The 19,317-nt window shown below is 42.8% G+C and overlaps 1 protein-coding gene across 1 annotated transcript in view; it reads right to left on the bottom strand.

The window, feature by feature from the left end:
• Positions 1-5,141: 5,141 nt before the first annotated feature.
• Positions 5,142-19,317, bottom strand: part of plekhg5b (pleckstrin homology domain containing, family G (with RhoGef domain) member 5b) — a 64,230-nt gene continuing 50,054 nt past the window's right edge. The window contains 14 exon segments of the mRNA XM_020618986.1: positions 5,142-6,666; positions 8,092-9,162; positions 9,963-10,114; positions 10,618-10,733; positions 10,991-11,123; positions 11,291-11,410; positions 11,496-11,633; positions 11,767-11,916; positions 12,045-12,155; positions 12,594-12,794; positions 12,968-13,063; positions 13,667-13,843; positions 14,993-15,026; positions 15,029-15,174. Coding sequence (XP_020474642.1) covers positions 6,657-6,666; positions 8,092-9,162; positions 9,963-10,114; positions 10,618-10,733; positions 10,991-11,123; positions 11,291-11,410; positions 11,496-11,633; positions 11,767-11,916; positions 12,045-12,155; positions 12,594-12,794; positions 12,968-13,063; positions 13,667-13,843; positions 14,993-15,026; positions 15,029-15,174 — 2,655 coding nt within the window. The 3' untranslated portion in view covers positions 5,142-6,656.

Raw genomic sequence — 19,317 nt, 5'->3', positions numbered from 1 at the left:
GTTTATTTTATTTCACTACATTTCAGAGTGAAATATTGTACGTTCTATTTATTTAATAGCAAGTTACTATTTAGATTCCGGAGAGGAGAGAGGAAAGGAGGGGAGGAGAGGAGAGAGGAAAGAAGAGGAGAGGACTCGGCCTCAGGACGCCCCCCAGGAGTTTAGGTCTTTAGCAACATAACTAATGGAGCAGCATACCTGTATGAAGTTGGACCTCAGATGATTATTTTCATTACCAGTTATTCTGGTGATTATTTTTCATTAAATTAATAAAACATTTGGTTTATGAAATGTCAGCATTTGTCAAACTAATGCCCATTATAACTTCTCAGAGCTGAACGTGACACCTTCAGATGTTTTGATTTGTTCGATGCTCAAAATATTTTGTTTACAACAGGAAATGTTCTCATGTGAGAGGCTGTGAGGAACATTAACATAAAAGTGACCTATGTCTGAGTCACTGCTTTAACAGATTGATGAAGCCAGCGCGTCTGAAAAGGGCTTCACAGTATCATCCACGTTTAGAGCTACAGTACACACTACAGTAACCACAGTGACACTGGCTGTAGTTATCGGTTAATGTGCAGATATGTGATGGGTTGCATTTGGGTCACAAGTTGCAAAGTTGTCAACAGTCTCCACGACTCCCCCTACTCCTGTGCCCGCCGCCCCCTGTGCACAGCACTGGTAATGATGAGGGCCGGTCAGTTCAGGTATTAGACACAGAACACATTGTCAGATTAATTGTGTGATTGCACTGTAAATATTAAATGTGCCAGGTTTACGTGGTAATCCCTCCGTCCTCCTCCAGTATAGCTTCTGTTTGAATGAGTTTTCATTTTAGAAATGAGTGTATTTCATGATTTAGGCTGTCACCAGAAGACGACAGTATTGTTAATACAGTAAGCTCCTTATAAGCTGATACAATTATTGAGGTGAGGAATTTATATTGTCACATGAAAGTGGGACCTTATGCTCTTTCAATTTAGAAAGCAAACGCAACCTTTATGAGGATAAAGAAATATGATCCTCTAGCATATGCCACATCTTTATGGAATGAATTTATGTCAGAGAGCAGCTGATATATTTATCGCCTTGCTAGTGCTGTTTAGGGATTGTATCACCAGAAATAAAATTTAATTAAGAGAGAGAGAGAGAAAGCATCAGTGATGGCTTCTTTTTGTCAAGGCATCCAAAGACACAAGAGCTGTAAGAAGCACTTTACTTAAATAAAAGTGTCAAAATAAAAATGTAAAAACACTCAACTACAAGTAAAAGTCCTGCATTTAAATTCCCATTAAGTTCAAGAGTAGATACATTTAATCAAAATAATAAAAGTACATTTTAGATTGTTTGTTACTGATGTAGCAGGGTGTTACTAACAGGTGGAGGTGGCGCTTGTTTATTACTTTATATGCTAGTTATGTCCAGTGGTGCACAACCTAGGACCTGGGCCCCTCCAGAGGGTCGTAAGACCGTTTTAAGGGGTTTGTGAGTCGATCGATGAAGAGAAAACAAAGTTATGCTACATCAGTATTTGTTTTTTAAGACTTTTTTTAAATCTCTGCCTTTTTGACACGTTGGACATCAGTTAACTAAATTTATCTGTGTGAGAAGTTTGAAGTTACAATCTGTGTTTGTTGAAACATCTGAAACATGATGCTTTTTGTGATGGGTCACAAGCCACTGGTTTAATGTTTAACTGTTGTGTTTTACAAGAAGCATACCACACGTTTCATGTAAAAATATCAGAATTGTTGTAGTATTAACCTCGATCTGGAAATTAACTGCTAACTAAAGTTATGAAATAAATGTAGTCAAGTAAAACCTCTGAAACATAGTAGAACAGTACAAAGTATCATAAAATGGAAATACCCTAGCAAAGTACAAGGATTTTGAAATTGTATTTTCTTCCTTTAGAAGCTGCAGCTAAACGTGTGGGCTGCTTTACGTAGGTCTACAGAATGGTGCATCTATTTTGAATTGTAAGACTCTGTAGCATTAGTTGACTAATCAGAGTCCAAGGACATTTTAACCTAGTAATGCTGAAATCGTCATCGCCACAGTGTTTCAGGACTTCCAGAACTCACATATGGACTTCACTGTCTAGCTAGCAGTCGGTTGAATAATGCTATTAGGGGTCCATGAGAGCAGAACAGGGCCAGATGTTCCTGTGCGCATGTGAAGGTCACAGCCCCGAGTCTAATGGCAGTGCATGGAACTGATCGAGGACAGATGTTCACAGGGTTATCAATCCCATATGGCTGCGACTGGTCCCTGAGCCTTTTCACCTCACTTGTAAACATGCATTAGTTCGCTGTTCCCTTTTTTTCTGCCCCTGTAAAACATGTCCTAAATCAGTGGTCCCTCCAAAGGGGATGATGTTGAATGAATGGGAAGGTGTAGTTGTAATAGTGACCTATAAGCCTCTACTGAGCCTGGCCAGGGAACAGGAGACAGCCAGAGCTTAAAGAGGGATTGTTTAGACAGACAATGGTGACTACCTGGTTTTAATCCCTGCTCAGAGAAAGTACAGGGGATTGGCAGAGTTTAATAAATGAAAGTGCTCCTATAATCAGGATTTGTCAAAGTGCCCCTTTGTGTTAATCAGACCTTTTTACAGTGTGGTGTTTGACATCTGCCGGTGCTGGTTCACCCTTCCACTGCCCCAGCTGCATGCAGCGCTCATGTCCACCAGACCGCTGTATGGAACACATGGTGTACAAGTAAACATAACAGACAGCATGGAAACACTGTGTTTCTCTACAGAACATTTCAGCATTGACAAACTGGAAAAAGCCTGGGCCAGTAGCACGACCTTTCCTTATTTGACAGCCCATGAGGGAGAGAACAGAGGAGGATGACGTGCACTAGAGAGCTAACAAGTGGAAGCCTTTTCGCCCCCGTCATCATTTCTTTCTGTATGCCTTGACATACCTGAAAATAACCTATGGGATGCAGCCGGCCGCCACGGGGCTGCAGCTGACTGTGGCCCAGCCTCATTACTTAGTGGGGGCTAGTAGAACAAGGATATGTAATTACTTCTTAGCTAAATAAAAAGCTGCATTTCAGTAATTAAAGTCCAATGTATGAGTGATAAAGCATAATAAAATAGGTTTAAAATCAAGGATTACAACGGTAAATCCTGACAGGCCAGATGTGACAGCAGGAGGGGCTGCTGCACTCTGGGACCAGATTAAACAGGAAATCCCACAAGACCACACTCTTTTCTCTGCAGCTTAGGGGTTTGTGTGGTCTCGACATGCTGTAATCCACCGATTAGCTGATATAATCACCTGTAAATACACCTTGGCCACGACGTTACTGTGCTCCCACATGTGTCGTACACTTTGTCATTGTTCAGATTTGAACTGGAACCAGAAGCAGACGCTCGGACCGGACAGAGAGCTGTAGTCAACATGTGATCTGACCGAGTTCCCAGAAACTAAATCCAACAGATGAAAGCGTAAATCTACCATATATGATTTGAAACAGCGCTTTGGTAATTACTTCAACACACCTTATTTAACGGTATAAGTATTATCAAATGTTTAAATGAATGGTTTCTAACACACCGCACTGTGGTTGTAAGGAGATATACAGGATTTATTAATGTATTGTTCAATACCAATAACTCCTCCAGCCTCCATTTAAATACAATCTAGTAAAACAGAGCTGTAATAATCAATACGTCTTCATAAGAGAAGTTCACATCACATAAGTAAACATAGAGAATGTACATATTCAATACTGTGCAAAAGTTTTAAGGCACCATTAGTTTAGCTGTTTTAGCAAGGTTGTAATGATAAAGCTTGTTCCTGATCAAGCTGCAGTGCTTCGGACTGTGAAAGCATCATCTTGGCGTCCTGAGCCAGGTCCTTGCTGGATTTGTTTTTCTCTTGAAGAAAAAACTCTGAGAAACTTCTCATCAGACTTTGTTTTCTTGCTCTTCCCTTTTTATTTTGTCCTTCTCTCTGGATTCTTCACATTTCTTTATAACAGCTTGAACTTCACATCTTGTTTCACAACGTTAGTGTATCGTGGCTTGTTAAATGCATCAGTGCTAAGTGTCATGTCCGTGCACATTCTCAGTCATCCAGGTCATAGTAAGCTGAAAGAAAATCAACTGGACTAGGTTTTTAGGTCGAAGACGTTTCACCTCTTCATCTTTCACCTTAATTGTTTGGTCTATAAAATTTTGGAAAATAGCTGAAAATCATAATTTCCCACTGCCTGGTGTGACGTCGTCCGTCTACCAGTCCAAAATCTTTTGATGCTGTGCCTGGATGTAAAACAGTAAAATATTTTCAGAGGCCATTAGACACCTGCAGCACAGGAAATGATCAGTTTACCATATGGATAGCTTGATAAATGCACTTGCACTTAAGCAGTTGTTGACATAATGTTCATTTGTAGCCTTTCATACTATTTGCTAGCTTCAGATTGGCCAGTGCAGTTAGTCCTTGTGTATTTCTCCTATTTCACTTCCCTCAAACTGCGCTTTGAAAGATGAATGAGGTATTCTCATATTTTAGAAGCTTGATCTAGAAAACATTTTTTTTGCTTAAATACACAAATCATTGACAATTTCTTTTCTGTTTTATTACTTACTAGACCCAACTGCTTCTGTTCAAGATATAGACTGAATTATAAGTGTATAAACTACTGTATGTAAAAGTATTAATTGGCACCATTTTAAGCTCAAACACTAAAATGCATCAGTCATAATAACACAGATGTAATTATGCCACCCAGTAAGTACCTTTACATTTGATACTTGCATTATTTAGGTGCTAATAAATTAATAAAACACCTGTACTTAGGTGGAATTACAAATGCAGGACCTGTTTTATGATGTGCACTTCTTCTGCCACTGCTTTTCTCTAGTGTAGCTTGGCCTGCGTTGCTGATTGGACCCAGTGCATCAACATACAAAAAAAAAAAAAAGATGGTGCAGTGAATTACATCCACAGGGTCGTGACCTCTGGTGTAATTCTTCTTCACCTCCCTAAACACTAGTTCGCCACCTGCTGTCTGGGAGGAGCACAACCAGTTCATGTTGCTTTAACGTGATTCAGATTCAGCTTTCCTCCTCAGTTCACGTCATTACAGTGGATTAAACCATTAAAACAGGGATTGTAAAGCATTTTTATTTAGTAAGTCACTTTAAAGTCACTCCTGAATGACAAAACACAAGATTTTGGTTTTAAGCACATTCATGCTTGGCAAGAAAAAATTAAGACTACGTCAACAAAACATTGTACAAAACATGGAGGCAAACAATATAAACATTTTATACATAAAACTTAGCAGGCATAATAAATATTACACATAAACAAACAAAAAAAATCTAGAAGTAAACAGTTGACTAGTGTGGTGTGGACTTAATTTGAATTAAGGTTTTAAATCAGCAGTCTGAAAAGCTGAACATCAGTGTGACAGATAAGTATCGTAAATCATGCTCTGCAGACTCGCTCACTACAGAATATCCAACCCAAACCTTTTCCGTCTCTCGTTAATGTTAACATCGTGATGAAACACAAAATGAAGTATCTGAGAGAAAGGTACTCCAGCACAGGCATTACTCAAGTGTAGACTTTTGTTGTTGTTTTAGCTGTGACATGTACTTGTCTGTGCACCTGTGCATGTGGGATTAATACATTTAGGCCTCAAGGGTGAGTGTACTGAAAACAGGGTTAGTCACCCATATTCAGTCATTGTTTTAGGAAATCCATTATTAGTTCAGCATATCAAATGGCATTAGTTCATCCAAAAGATTAACGGTAAGGAGGGAAAGTCTGTCTCTGTGGTAATGCAGCTGTTTCATGACTGGCTGCATTGGGCTGCTCGCTCTTTGGCTACACTTCTGTTTTTCTTTTTTGTGTGTATGTTTGGAATCTACCAGCTACTCATGTCTTCAATCTTTGGGTGTGCTAGCGTATTCGGAGGAATCTGTTTTGGTTCAGTCAAGACTTAAGGAGTGCGTTTCATTCAGACAGACATTCATCCACATTCACCCAAACATGCACACACATCTGTACACAAACAGTACACAAATTCAAATTCACTGTCACTGTAAATGTAAAGTCACTCCTTAGTGATTCTTCTACTTAAAGATAACTGTGCAATTTTCTTTTCTTTTTGTTGAAGCAAATCAGGGGTAGTGTATGTCTCAGGTGCTGTTTTGGTTTATTTAACCACACGTAGAGAGCATTTCAAGACTTGGTGTCCCTTTTTATGATGGAGAAGTTGTAGGATTCAGTTCCACCTCCTCTTCAGAGAAGAGTGCAGGGGGGAAGATTTGAAGACCTCTGTCTGGATGTCTCCTCTTTCTGCAAGGGCAGCATGTCCATGCCCTGCAACCCCCCAAATCCACATTAAGGTTCCAGCCCCCATAATGCTACTTCCATTGCAAAGTGCAAGCAGTTAGTCTCTCTGCCTCTCCGTTCCACCCGAAAAATTCAGAAACCAATGCATTAGCAAAATAAACTATTATTGCCCGAATGTAAAGATGCTGCTACTGTCCAACCGCAACAGGAAGGGAGAGGGCAGGAAGAGCGAGAGTGCATTTGTGTCTTGTGAAATTCAGTCTATCCATGCAAAACAAGTGTTGTTCCTCCTAATGTCCACATGCCCTTAGTCAGCTGTTAGAGCGGTTATACCTCCCTGGGGTGGGGAAAAAACAAACATTATTACACAAACAAGTCAAAAATTCAAAATCTAGAACCTAATTTTATATAACTTCAATAAAATATGAGAAACTGATTGATACGACTCATGTCTGTACACTATGAAACTACAGCTGGTTAGCTTAGCACAAAGACTGGAAATAGGCTAAAAAAGCTAACCTGGCTTTGCCAACACTTCTAAAGATCACTAGCTAACATAATGTATCTTTATTTAATCTGGAGGGTTATACGGTGAATTATCTTTTGGTCAGGCACAGTTACGTCCAGTGGATTTAGATTTAAACAAATGAGACATCAATTAAAGTGCTTTATAGATCCCAGCTAGCTGTTTCTCCTGGTTTCCAGCCTTTGTGCAAAGCCAAATTAACCAGCTAGTGGCTATTATGGTTTTACTCTATATTGTATTACACTGTTACTATCAGCTACAACGAACCTGAAGGGAATCAAAACAGAGCATGTTTATTATTACAGGTTACTGTGTCAGTTGATTGAGCTGGACTGCAGCATGAGATTGACCCTAAACAATAAAAGCATATAGGCTACGTATGTTAGTTTGCATCTTAGCACCAGTAGTAAAGGAAGCATTCACATCCTTGACTTGAGTAAAAGTACTGCATTAAAAGTGTTAGGTATTACTTTAAAGTAAAAGTAGGCTACTCAATGCTGAAAATGTTACTGTATGTCCTCTTATATAATCATTACGTTAACAGCCTGTCACCCATGCAATGATGCAAAAGCAGGATTTCACTGTTGTGCTTGGTTGAGGTGGAGCTCTGTTGAACTAGTTTGTATCTACAGATTATTTTCATTAAGGCTTAATCTGCCGATTATTTTCTCCATTATTTGATGTAAAACTTATGACAGTAGTGTGACATGCCATCACAATGCTCTGAACGATTATCAAAATAGTTGTCAAGTTTGTTGTAGGCTCAGCCAGACTTCACTTATGCACATATACACACAGTTATGTGAGCCAGTCAAGTCTGTGTGTGTTTCTCTAGTCACATCGGGATCAGCGCGAGTCCTTTTCTAAGTCACAGGTTAGTGAACGAACAGATAATGTGGAAGGTTTTTTCAATAGCACAACATTTATACACTCACGTTTCATCATTAAAGTTATTAATAAGACTTTAATCTGCGCAGACACGGAGGGATATTGTTCTCAAAGGTTTTTGTTTTTAGGAATGTCCAGAGTAATCCTGTGCTCCCGATTTTAATTTCAAATTTCATACCACGGTATACCGCCACAACTCTAGCAGTTACAGCCTCGTATTTACTTGCACAGATATGGGAGTGGTATCGATCTTCTCTTCTAACTCAAATAAATCTATTCTTAAATTGTCATATTGCTCCTTTAAGTGTGCTAAATCCATAAATTGGTATTTCAGAAGTAACGACTTACGATGCAGTGAGTGTGGAGTTGAGGACCAGAGTGGTGCGTATTCTATACAGCTGAGCTAGTGTCAGCTTCTTGTGTTTCTGGGCTGGAGATTTCTTTTTTGGGGGCATCACGTCCCCTGAATCACCAGTGGCCGTTGACTCGTTTTCTACACAGGCAGTAGGAACCGTTTCCCCATCTGAGCTGTTGCTCGGGGACTCGCACTGTCTTGCAGCAGCCCTGTGCTCATGCCTGGCCTCTGCCATCCTCAGGCTGGCACAGAGTTTGTCAGACGGCATGCTCATACTCAAGCACTCATCAGACTGGCCGAGGTCACTGGAAAGCTGCTCCATGCAGTTTAGGCCCAGCTCTGACAGGCTCTTACTGTGTGTCAGTGATGACGTGTCCATGTCCCTACACTGTGACTGGTCCTGGTCCTCTGAGTTGAGTGAGTGTGTATGGGACAGGGGGGGTTTACCGTGGAAGTGCTGCAGGAGATTGTCCTCAGAGCGGGACAAGGTCAGAGTGGACAGCTTCTCGAGGCAGTGGAGTCGTGGCTGAACATGAGGCCGCCGGCGGGGCTTACAGGACTGGACTACTGACAGCTGGGACCCCAATGAGGCATTCTCTTCCTCTTCCTCCCCCTCCTCATCCTCTTCTTCTTCTTCTTCTTCCTCCTGCTCATCTTCTTCTTCCTCTGCTTCTGCCTCTTCCTGCTCCACCTCCTGGCCCTGGTCCTGATCTCTCTCTTCCTCCTCAGTCTCCTCGGCTTCACTCTGGCCAGGCTGTGACTGAAGTTCTCTGCGGAGGGATTCAGGAGAGAGGGTACCATAGGCACTGTCCATGGAGAGAGAGCGACACTGGGGGTCGAGCTCGTCGCTGTCAGGCTCAGAGTAAATACTGGAGAGGACCGTGTCGGGGTTCGTGGACTGAGCCTGCTGGAGCTCAGACCTGTCGGCTAGGGGGCCCACAAGAGAGTTCAAGTCTTCCTGGATGGTCTCCTCAGAGTTCATTATGGGGGCTGGAGGCTCTTGGTGTTCACCTGGTTCATCAATGTCCATAACTGACAGGGTCTCGGTGGAACCATCTGATTGGCTGAAAGGAGAGGTTGGTTAGTTAACTTGATGGTTAGGGTTAACAACAACAGCATCATATCTGTCCATCCAATTTTAAGATGGAGTCAGTAGTTGTTTAGCTTATTTTAAAAACTGGAAGCAGGGGGAAGCAGTTAGCCTACCCACTATCTGACACACGGTTCAGGTCAGATCTATTTAGCAGAAAGAGGAGAACGGGACAACAAAACCCAGCAGGATGATCCCCAAAAGGTGAGATTTCTATTTTATTAGACGTCTTTTCAAACATCATGGTCTACTTTTACATCGTGACGATGTGGCTGGTTTTGACTAATGAATGTTTTTTCCCCATGCGGCCGTTTGCTGCCCGTTTCTGCCACATGCGGCCGTTTGCTGCCCGTTTCTGCCACATGCGGCCGTTTGCTGCCCGTTTCTGCCACATGCAGCCGTCTGAACAGAATTAGGAAGCCAACAAAATTGTGTGGGGAAAACATTTCAATGAGGAATTATAAATTAGAGGAATCGTTGGCAGTGCGAGCTGGTGCACATCAAGCGCACTATAGCAACATACGCTGTGGTTAACTGACGGGAGAAGATTAAACTTGTTGGTAAACTTAGCTATAAAACATGTCACTCTTTTGCATTTACCGATGTTAACGTGGTCAAAATCATCACTGAAATTCATGCCAGTTGATTTTCTGACAATCTGGGCTACATATGTTTTTTTTTTAAAAAGGAAAATGACGTATAGTCAAACTGAAGAGCTGAATGACAGTCGACAGACAAAATCCTTAGTCGGGTACAGCCTTAATATTGTAATACCTCGAGTTTTGCTGGTCTTTGTGTCTGAGGCATGGGGAACTTGTAGTGGAGTTGCTGCTCTCATCTTCGTCCTCTTCCTCACGCTCCGTACATCTCTTCAGAGCGCTCTGCTGCCGAAGGACCTCTGCAGTACGAAGCCTCTGGAGCTGGTTCTGCAGGATAATTACATCCCCACATTAGTTCAAACGACAACAGCTAATGGTTTTTAAGTCTAAATTAAAGGCACATTTATTCAGACTGGCTTTTGGCATCTAATATTTAGCAGCGATGCCATAAAGGGCCTACAGGCCTTCCTGATTTTATATTTCGTAATCTTACTGTCTCTGTATTTTGACTCATTTTTATTCTACAGAAGTGTAAGATAGTTCTTACAGATCGTGGTTTTAAATTTGTGCAATGTTAACTTTTCTTTTGTTTGTTTATTTTGGCATGCTCTGTTTTATTGTGACGCTCCCTTCGGTGTTGTACAGTGCTATATAAACAAATAAGTTATAAATTATTATAACAGCTGGTTTTGATTTTAAACAAATATAAATATGACGACCCCCCCCCCCCCCCCCCAAAAAAAACTATTTAAAAAATCACGCTCTTTTCACATCCTGTCTCCCTTTCACATGCACTAAGCATCTAATGAGATGTAAACTGGCTCTGCAACCTGGACATTGCAGATTGCATCGATCCAGCTTCGCCCCTGGGTGGCGCTGTTGGCTTGGAACGTGTAGGCTGCCACAGCACTCTTGAACTCATTGAGGTAGATGAGGATGAAAGATCCTACAGAGACAAAACAAAACCAAAAGGTCAGAATGGCCTAGGGTAAAAGGTTTTCAGTTAATCATTCATTTTTGTTTAATCTTAAATGATTTTACAGCTCAAGCTGAAACAAACAGTTCTTAAATCTAGCAGGTATGTTTTCTGGTTATAACCTCTCAAATGTGGAGGCTTCCACCTGCTCAGTTTCATTAAGTTATTAGCTGAATAACATTTGTTTTCTGACTGTCTGTATCCATGCTCCTCATATCAGCACTCACCGGGGTCTTTGAGCTCCTTACACACTACATTGTGAATGAGGAGAGGCTGGCGGATGATTTTGACTTTCTCCAGTCTCTTTACTGGCTTGGTAATTAGCAGCTGGTCAGTGAACAGGAAACAGTAGACCTCCATCTGTAGGTGGAATAAACTAAATTCAGTACCGACAGCAACATATGGAGTTTTTTTTATAAGTCGACCATTTTATGTGAAATGTGGTCTTATAGGAATCAAACTGTGAAACCAGGTGCAAGCTAAAGATAAGAGCTCATCGTGTGTTTATAAGCAGTTGTCAGTCTCACCCTGCTGTCTTTGCCCTCTTTCATCCTCAGTGCTCCCTCTAGATGCAGTTGTCGAGTCTCCTCCGGGGATATTCCTCTCATGGGAGCCATGAGGTCGAAGCGGTTGTACTCCTTGAGGATCTGAAAGGGAAAAAACCGAAAGTATTGAAGCTCACTATTTCACAGAAGATGCAGCTTCTTGGGAAGGCCCTTAAAGTGCCCTCACCTTCTCCACTTCTTCACTGCTGCCCTCTACAGCCTCATAGGAGTCTATACGGCCAGAAATGGTGGCCAGCTTCTGTTGCTCCTGTCGCTGTTGCATCTGGGAGTCCACGCTGTTGATGAAGCCCTCTACTGTGGCCACCTTGAAGAGGAGAAACACAGTACAGTCATGTTTAGACCATAGACAAGAGACTATTAAAGATATTTTTGTATAATCGTCAGTTGAAAAAGTGGCATATTTCAGTTTCATAATGAAACTTGTGCTATTACCCTACCATGCTGCTGACAACGTCACGAACAGACGGCTCATCTGTCTTCTTGAGAACACTCTTCAGTAGGAGTGGATATTTGGTCAGTCTCTGGTGAGGCTTTGCCAACATGTCGGCCAGCTTCAGGCGGTTACACTGCTTATGGGTCTCTGCCCACTGAACAAAGACAGGAAATCAAACATTTAGTGAGCCACAAAAGTGACGAAAATGAAGGGGTATATCAGTACAGGGTGTACTCTCAGTATCTGGTTTGGCTTAAAGTCGAGGGAGAGAAGAGAACTGACCGTGATATAGGTCCTAAAGAGCTCGTTGTCCCTGAGAAGCATGCGCATGTGCTCCATACAGCTCTCCTCCTCCATGCAGTAATGGATGTAGGGCTGGAACCTGGCGCCAAACTGAGCACACACCCATAAACAAAGGCATGCGTCAGTGATATTGCAACATGAACACGAGGACCAATGTATTCACCTCTGCCTGGTCTGTAGCCTAGACTGAATTAGATGCAAAACGCCAAAGAAGATTTTATGGAAGCTGTTCCTAAGTGATAGAAAGTTCACTCTGATTTACTGTTATGTATCCAGGCTAACTGGCAAAACTGTCAGTCATCTTCTAATGCTCTGGACATAACATATCTACCTGGTTCCATTAATGATAATGTTATTCTAAAACACCAAGGTTAGCACTAGTTTGCCTAGATAGTTTGGCAAAGAAGAAAAAGGAAGCAAATCTGTATTTAGAAGCAACAGCCAAGGTCACAGCTTCTTGATAAGCTTCTTTTGTGGTACCTATGAGGTCTGCATATAGAGTTATTTACAGCGTTGACCACAACTGACCGTCCTGAAGCCGTGGTGGAGGTCAGTGGGGTCGAGCAGAGCCCGGGCCTGTCTGGCCTTCTCCAGGGCCGGAACCATGACCTGGTTCCACAAGGACGTGTGAAGGCGGACAATCTCCTGGATGTTACTGAACAGTTTGGCAGGCTCCACCTCTGTCAGCAGGCCACTCTCCTGTAGGGTCAGCAGCCCGCACAAGAACAGCTGGAAAGGGAGATACAAAAGAATACAGAACTCTAATATTGTATCTGTAAAACACAATTCACTTATTGAGTTCACTGTCTTACGTATCACAGTCCAGAAACCAGGTAACTTTACGTAACAGCCAGACTTGCATCCATAGATGCTCTTTATGTGTGTGTCCTCTTTGCACTTACATCAGTGATAACCCTGAGTTTCTTTATGTAGGTCGCTTCTGTGTGCAGCAACTCCCATATTGCCTCCTGCTGGTGGAACTGTCGCCTTGTCAATGTCTACACACACACACACACACACACACACACACCCACACACACACACACACACAATATTAATAAATGTAACAAATACCTGATCCCTGATTCCTCTGAAATGTTACAGTGGTCGTGCCTTTAATTCATTTTATTCACCAAACATCCCTGTTTACATTAATAGAAGTTTGGAACTCTAGATGTCAATCAAACATCGACTGAGCGTCACTAAGCTCTCCTAGAGATCATCTTTCTTTGCATGCAAAGGGTTAATCACCTGGACATGTGCAGTATGTAAGAAGTATACACATATTTGTCAAGAAGAACCAGTAAGAGAGTTAGAGGATATCCAGATACATACCCACTAATATTTTTCATGCTGTCCTTAGGATGAGTTGAGTTTATTGCTATTTGCCCTGGTTCACTATTCATCTGTCCAGTATTGAAGGAAATCAAAGGTTGAGACTCAACTTTCAACTTAATTTTTCTTCTAATTGTAGTTTAATGACCTTGTTCTCTTCAGGTTTTCTTTTGATTTCACTTCACCATCTGTATACCCACTATATGAGGCTTAAATGAGTAGATATATGTCTGTGTGTGCATGTGGCTGGCCTGTGAATACTGTACCTCTGAGTTGTCCAGTAGCATCTGCCAGCTGTCCTCCAGGACCAGGTTGCTCACCTCCTCCTCCTCCTCCTCCTCCCAGGAGTCCTTGTGGAAGGAGAGCTGCCGGGGCACCTTGGGCAGCCCGAACAACGTGTACGAGTGGAGCTTGCTCTGAAGCTGCTCCAGACGGTCCACCTCCTGGGATAATTTAGAAAACAAGCCTAATTAGATTAACCAAGGCCAGCAGCATGACAGGAGAATGAGATTTGTCCATTTGTGTCTGTTGTTTAGCAGCTAATTGTTACACTCAGACTGTATGTAAAGATGAGTCTCCGTATTAGCATATAAATCCTCGTCTTACTGGCTCCGTGATTCAACAGTAGCTGCTATTCAGGTCTTTGTTCAAGCTGGCAGGCCTTATGTAGTTATGAAAATGAGCTCTGTGCATTGAGACCATTTAAACAACAGAAGACAAGGGGACGGGGGCAAAGCATGGAGAGGAAGATGCACCAATAATTAACGGATTATGAAACCTTGAAAAAAGTACTGATTCACTAATAGTGAGAAACAGTACAGCAGATTTAGGAGAAACAAATCATCATTTGATTGTCTTTTCAAAGTTTTGTGAAAGGAGGCACTGGCAGTCATTTAACCCTACAATTTGGTTGTTGCAAGCGGTCCAGTCCCAGTGGCAGAGCTCTGGCCCTGAGGGGGTTAAGTGGGATGACCGGGGTGAATACAGATGAGCCTGTGGCCGACAGATGACTGACAGATACTGTTTCTATCTGACATCTGTTACTATGCAGGATGTGACCTCAGGAGCTAAAACACAATGAGAGTGTGTATGAGGGTGTGTGCCTCATTACAATAAAAGTCGATTATTATTGTAGAAAACCTCTCGTACAAAAGTTAAAAGGAAGGTTTGACTAAATGGGATTTTGCCTCTATGTTAACTAGTGAGCCTTTTTTTTTTTACCAGGCTGTTTTACCCACTGTTTCCAGTCTTGATGTTAACCATGACAATAGGTGTATTTCCCCCAAATCTCCTCAGATTCCATTAAGCTTAAATTCAGGATTAAGTTCAAATAGAAATGTATGAGCTCATGAGGCCAGAGCTGCTGGGAGGAAGTTCAGGAGTCTCTGAAGGGAAAAGACCTCATTAGGCCTCCTGACTTCCTCCCACTAGTGTTTGCTACTGTTTGATTTTTTTTTTCTTGCCCTGTGACATGTCTGGGTGACAACCCTGCTCCCTGTGGCTTTTAAATGTCAGTTTTATAATCAAGAGAAAGTGCACTTTGCTTGCACACATGTATTTCATGTGATCACCTCCTGCCTGATCAGTGTTACCTTTCCGAAGGACCCCGCTCCGGCGTTGGAGCTGTGAAGCGACTGGCAGCGCGGTTCTTCCATCTGTCTGGCCCGGCCCCAACACTGGGCATTGAGCCACCCATCTGTCCCAGCGCATCCGGGGTTGGAATATTCGTCTCCCCAAGGAACTCTGTCATGTTCTTCCTCCGTCGCGCCTGACCCTGCGAGGCAGAGAGAGTGCAGACACAGAGAAAATTAACAGTGTAAAAGTAAAATGAAAGGGCACAAAACAGAAACTTAAAGGAGGGAGACGTTGTCAGCAGGAAATACTAAACTTTCCAGTAGACGGAGGGACAGAGGCAATTACGGAAAGAGAGAAATATACAGGGGCAGGATAACCAGGAAATCAGGGGGAATTTTTTTGTGTGAGGGATGACATCATTGAAGCTATCCTTGCAGTCAGACACAAACAGGAGAGGGAAGGACCTAGACTTCCTCACGGTGAATGCTCATTACATCACAAGGAGCAGGCTGTTCCATAAGAACAGACGGCCAGAATCTGGCCATTGTTCCCCCTCCATTGTTCCCCTGTCAGCAGGCTTGGCTGTGCACCCTCACTCATGCAATCTCTGTCACTTTATGAGCAGCAGAAAAGCAAACAAGCAGGGGCCACCTCAGTATCTGAGGAAGCAGTTGTTTTTACCGCTAATAGTCAGCCTCCTCATCAAACCTAGTTAGGAACCACCCCCCCCCCCCCCCCCCCCCCCCCCCCCTTCAAACACAACCACAAGGAACCTACATTCCAGGACAATGACACTGTCGCCATTCCAATGAAATTCTTGTACTGATCAACCCGCCGAACATAAACACAGTGCAATGAAAACAAGCCAACGTCTAGCAGCTTTGGGTTACGCTGTTGGGCACCACGGACACTGGAGTGTCGGTCTGGTTTTAGGCGTGTCAGACATTTATATCAGCTCTTATGTGTAACATTCTTCTTTCTTATCAAAGCCTCAATGCAACTTGACCCCAACAGCTCCGTCAGATTCTGGTGTGTTATGCTGGAAGCGGGTAATGAAGCCTCAGCGTGCCAGCCTCATGCAGAGATCAAGAGCAGGCCAATGAGGTCTACTGCAGCTCCATATCCCCAGACTTTTATTTCTGTCTTCAAACTTGTAGTCTTCATATCCAGCCAAATTAACCTTCAGTACTCGCCTGAGACCTGCAGGTATAAGGATGTATAACATTGTACCTTTCAGTCAGAAGGTAGCTCATTTGACTATGGCACAGAGAGTGCAGAGCACTCACGGTTGCTGGTAAGCTTTATGCTCAAGACTGTAATTGCTTTGAGCACATGGCAATAACTGAAAAGTAAGCATTTTTTATCTACTCCTCTCTTCCATCATCTGAAATGAGGCGGCTAGGCAGGGAGGAGTACCGAACTTTGAGAGAGGACGTCAGATTAAATCTGTGAAACTGAGGGGGATAAACCCAGGAACTCAGATTTCAAAGCTTTAAACCTATGGAGACAAACTGCATGAGCCAGCAGACTGTATTAAAACATTTGACACTGCTGATGAAGACTTATCAAAGTACAAGTCTGACCTGTATGTGTAACAGTGATTTAATATTAAAACAGCTCTAGTCCAAATGTTCTGCACCCACAGGCCTTTGTGGAAACACGTAACTAGAGTAAAAAGAACACAGGAGTGGTCTATATCTGAGTGGGGGGTTCTACAACGTTTAGTTCTTATCTTTTATGAATGATTACCAAAGTGCACATCGACAAGTTGGCTTTAAAGCGAAACTAGAGCACAAAGGAGAGGGAGAGCAAGCCTGGCCTGGTTTTTAGTGGCAATAAGAGGGGCAGCTGGTAAAGCACACAGGTCTGGACCCCGTGCTACTGACAGAGCACTACTAGACAAACTCAAACCTTAGTTTAGTTTGCATGTGAGGTACCTGACAGCACTCAGCAACCAGCAGGCTGCTGACTCTAGAAATTCAGTGATAAAGACAGACAACAGCTGATAACGGAGCTTTTCTATTAAGGTGTTTCAGCATATCAGACCACACACACAAAGAAATGTCTGATGAACTTAAAGATGTATACACTGTAGTTGTTAACAAAGAAAGCAAACACCTTAAATATTTTTAAAATACAGCCAGGAAGATGTCGTTATAAGCACACAGGGATAGAAGCTACCAACATTAATATTAACAGCGCTCACCATTGAAGCCAGAGGCATGTCAAAAGTAACAAAAACCATCCTAATCCTTCAGTTAGATTCATGGATTGTAGCCCATTCTGGAGCCAGCTGCTGCTCTCTATCAACTTCTTCTAGCTGCCCCCGTCTCTCTACTGTGAAACTCCTACATCCAAACTGTTGCCGCTGTCCGCAGTTACACTGCCGAGTCAGCCCAAGAAACGGAACGACAACTGTGACACTGCCACTGTATCCCACCAAGACACTTGAGCTGAACTTCATTCGGCCTTGAAACGTCCTGTTCCAGCTGATAGGGTCTGGGAGTGCGTCGTCTGGCTGCTGCGTCCTGCCGAGCCCAGCGATGCTTGTCTTTGAACAGGACCTATCTGCGTCCTGTTCTGCTGTCTAAACAGTCACCTTCTCACTGAGGAGCCCAGCCTGCTCACATTTCAGGCAGACACTGGCTGGAAGTCATAGCAACCAGGAAGATCCTGCCTCATTGTGTCGGGCAGGAAGGAGGAGGCAGGACTGGGTGGAAAAAAAAAAGAACAGAAGGCTGATCTGGAGGCGGAGTCAGGGTGACAGCTTGTTGGGAACTCCTGGTTCCAATACACATCCTGGGGCCTGCAGAGATCCCAAATACCCATTAGGTCAGTTTCAACAAGCTGCTCAGAGGAAGGAAGAACCTCAACTCTGTGAATACACATCGGTTTTTGCTGTTCACTGGTAGCTTCTAGTCTTCTCATGACCTTTTTGTCCAACTAAAGCCGGATTAGCTTTCATTCCAAGCAACTACCTGAATAAAACAAAGAAAATTACAGGGTGGTTGTCAGCGGATGGGGTGCTTCATTCTTTACTCATGTTTGGAAGTTGGTCCACTATTCTTTGTGTTATCTTCAATCGCTGTTTTGCCTGGAGACCTCTGAACAATGCCAGGCCAGTTGGCCAAAACAAGGAAAGAAATGCCCCGATAATGGCCAGACGGGAAACTCTCTTTGTTTACTTGCTTGTTTCAGCACATTTAATAGGCTGTTTATGCCCAGTAGATAAGAATAAGCAAGCACACAAGCAGCAGAAAAGTCTGCAAACTTCCTGAAGCTGAAACAAAAATTTAATCTGCAGTTATTTTGATAACAGATTGTTTGGTTATTTAATACCCAGCTTGGTGTAGAATTGCAGGTTTTATCTTTATAAATTGAATATCTTTGTATTTTACACTGCTGGTCAAATAAAATTGGCCGCTGGTCTCATACTAATACTTCATCCTGCAGACAAATACACCCTCACAGTAAACACTAATCCAGTCTGCCCAATTATGCTTACAAGGTTTCCCGTGTGTCTCCTGTGTAAACCTGTCAGTCGGGACAGAGGGCACAGAGATCTGTTACAAAGCCGCTTGTTCTGGGAAGTGCGACTTGTCTCGGGGGGGCATTCAGGTTAATGATATCAAAGTCTTGTGTCCACTCACAGCCTTATCTTATCACAGTGGTTCACAGTATTAACCTTGGTTTGCAAAGGCGAAAATCTTTAAATGGGAAGGGATTGTATCAAAATAAGTGGTGACAAAGAAAGAACACACCGTGCCTTTTCTCAGCCCCCTGCTGCTGCGTTCATGTTGCTCTACTGATAACAGCTCCCCTTGATCAGGTGGGTTGATTAACGATGGTAAAACAGCACAACCCTGGCAGTGCAGGCATGCACACACACACACACACAGCATGTGTGCATACCCAGGAAACAGAAACATAAAAAACCCCAGTGGTCAACACACAGTGCATGTTTGAAGGCTGTTTCCGTTCCAACAACCAAGAACGGACGGCCACCACGCCAAACACAAGCTTTCTGTCTGATGTGACAGATGAGAGTTGTTGCTCGACTCCCATCATTCTAGCAGCACACGTAAAGATCATCACTTCGCCCGGTACCCACAATCCCTTTAGCTCTGATGCTCCCAGCAGAGCAGATGGGATTAATGACAAGATAAGATAAACAAGATAAGATAAGATAATCCCTTATTGTCTGAGAATAACGGTCAAACTTTTGTGTAGATCAAATCCAATCAAACATGAATCAGGCTTAAACATACGGTACTAGGGCTATAACTAATTATTCATCATGGATTATTTTCTCAATTAGCTGTTTAATCTCTAAGGTGTCAGA

Source organism: Monopterus albus, unplaced genomic scaffold, assembly GCF_001952655.1.
Source record: "Monopterus albus unplaced genomic scaffold, M_albus_1.0 scaffold212.1, whole genome shotgun sequence".
In the NCBI taxonomy this organism is placed as follows: Eukaryota; Metazoa; Chordata; class Actinopteri; order Synbranchiformes; family Synbranchidae; genus Monopterus; species Monopterus albus.
Note: the sequence above shows the minus strand (reverse complement) of the source record. Positions and strands in the feature narration are given on the sequence as shown.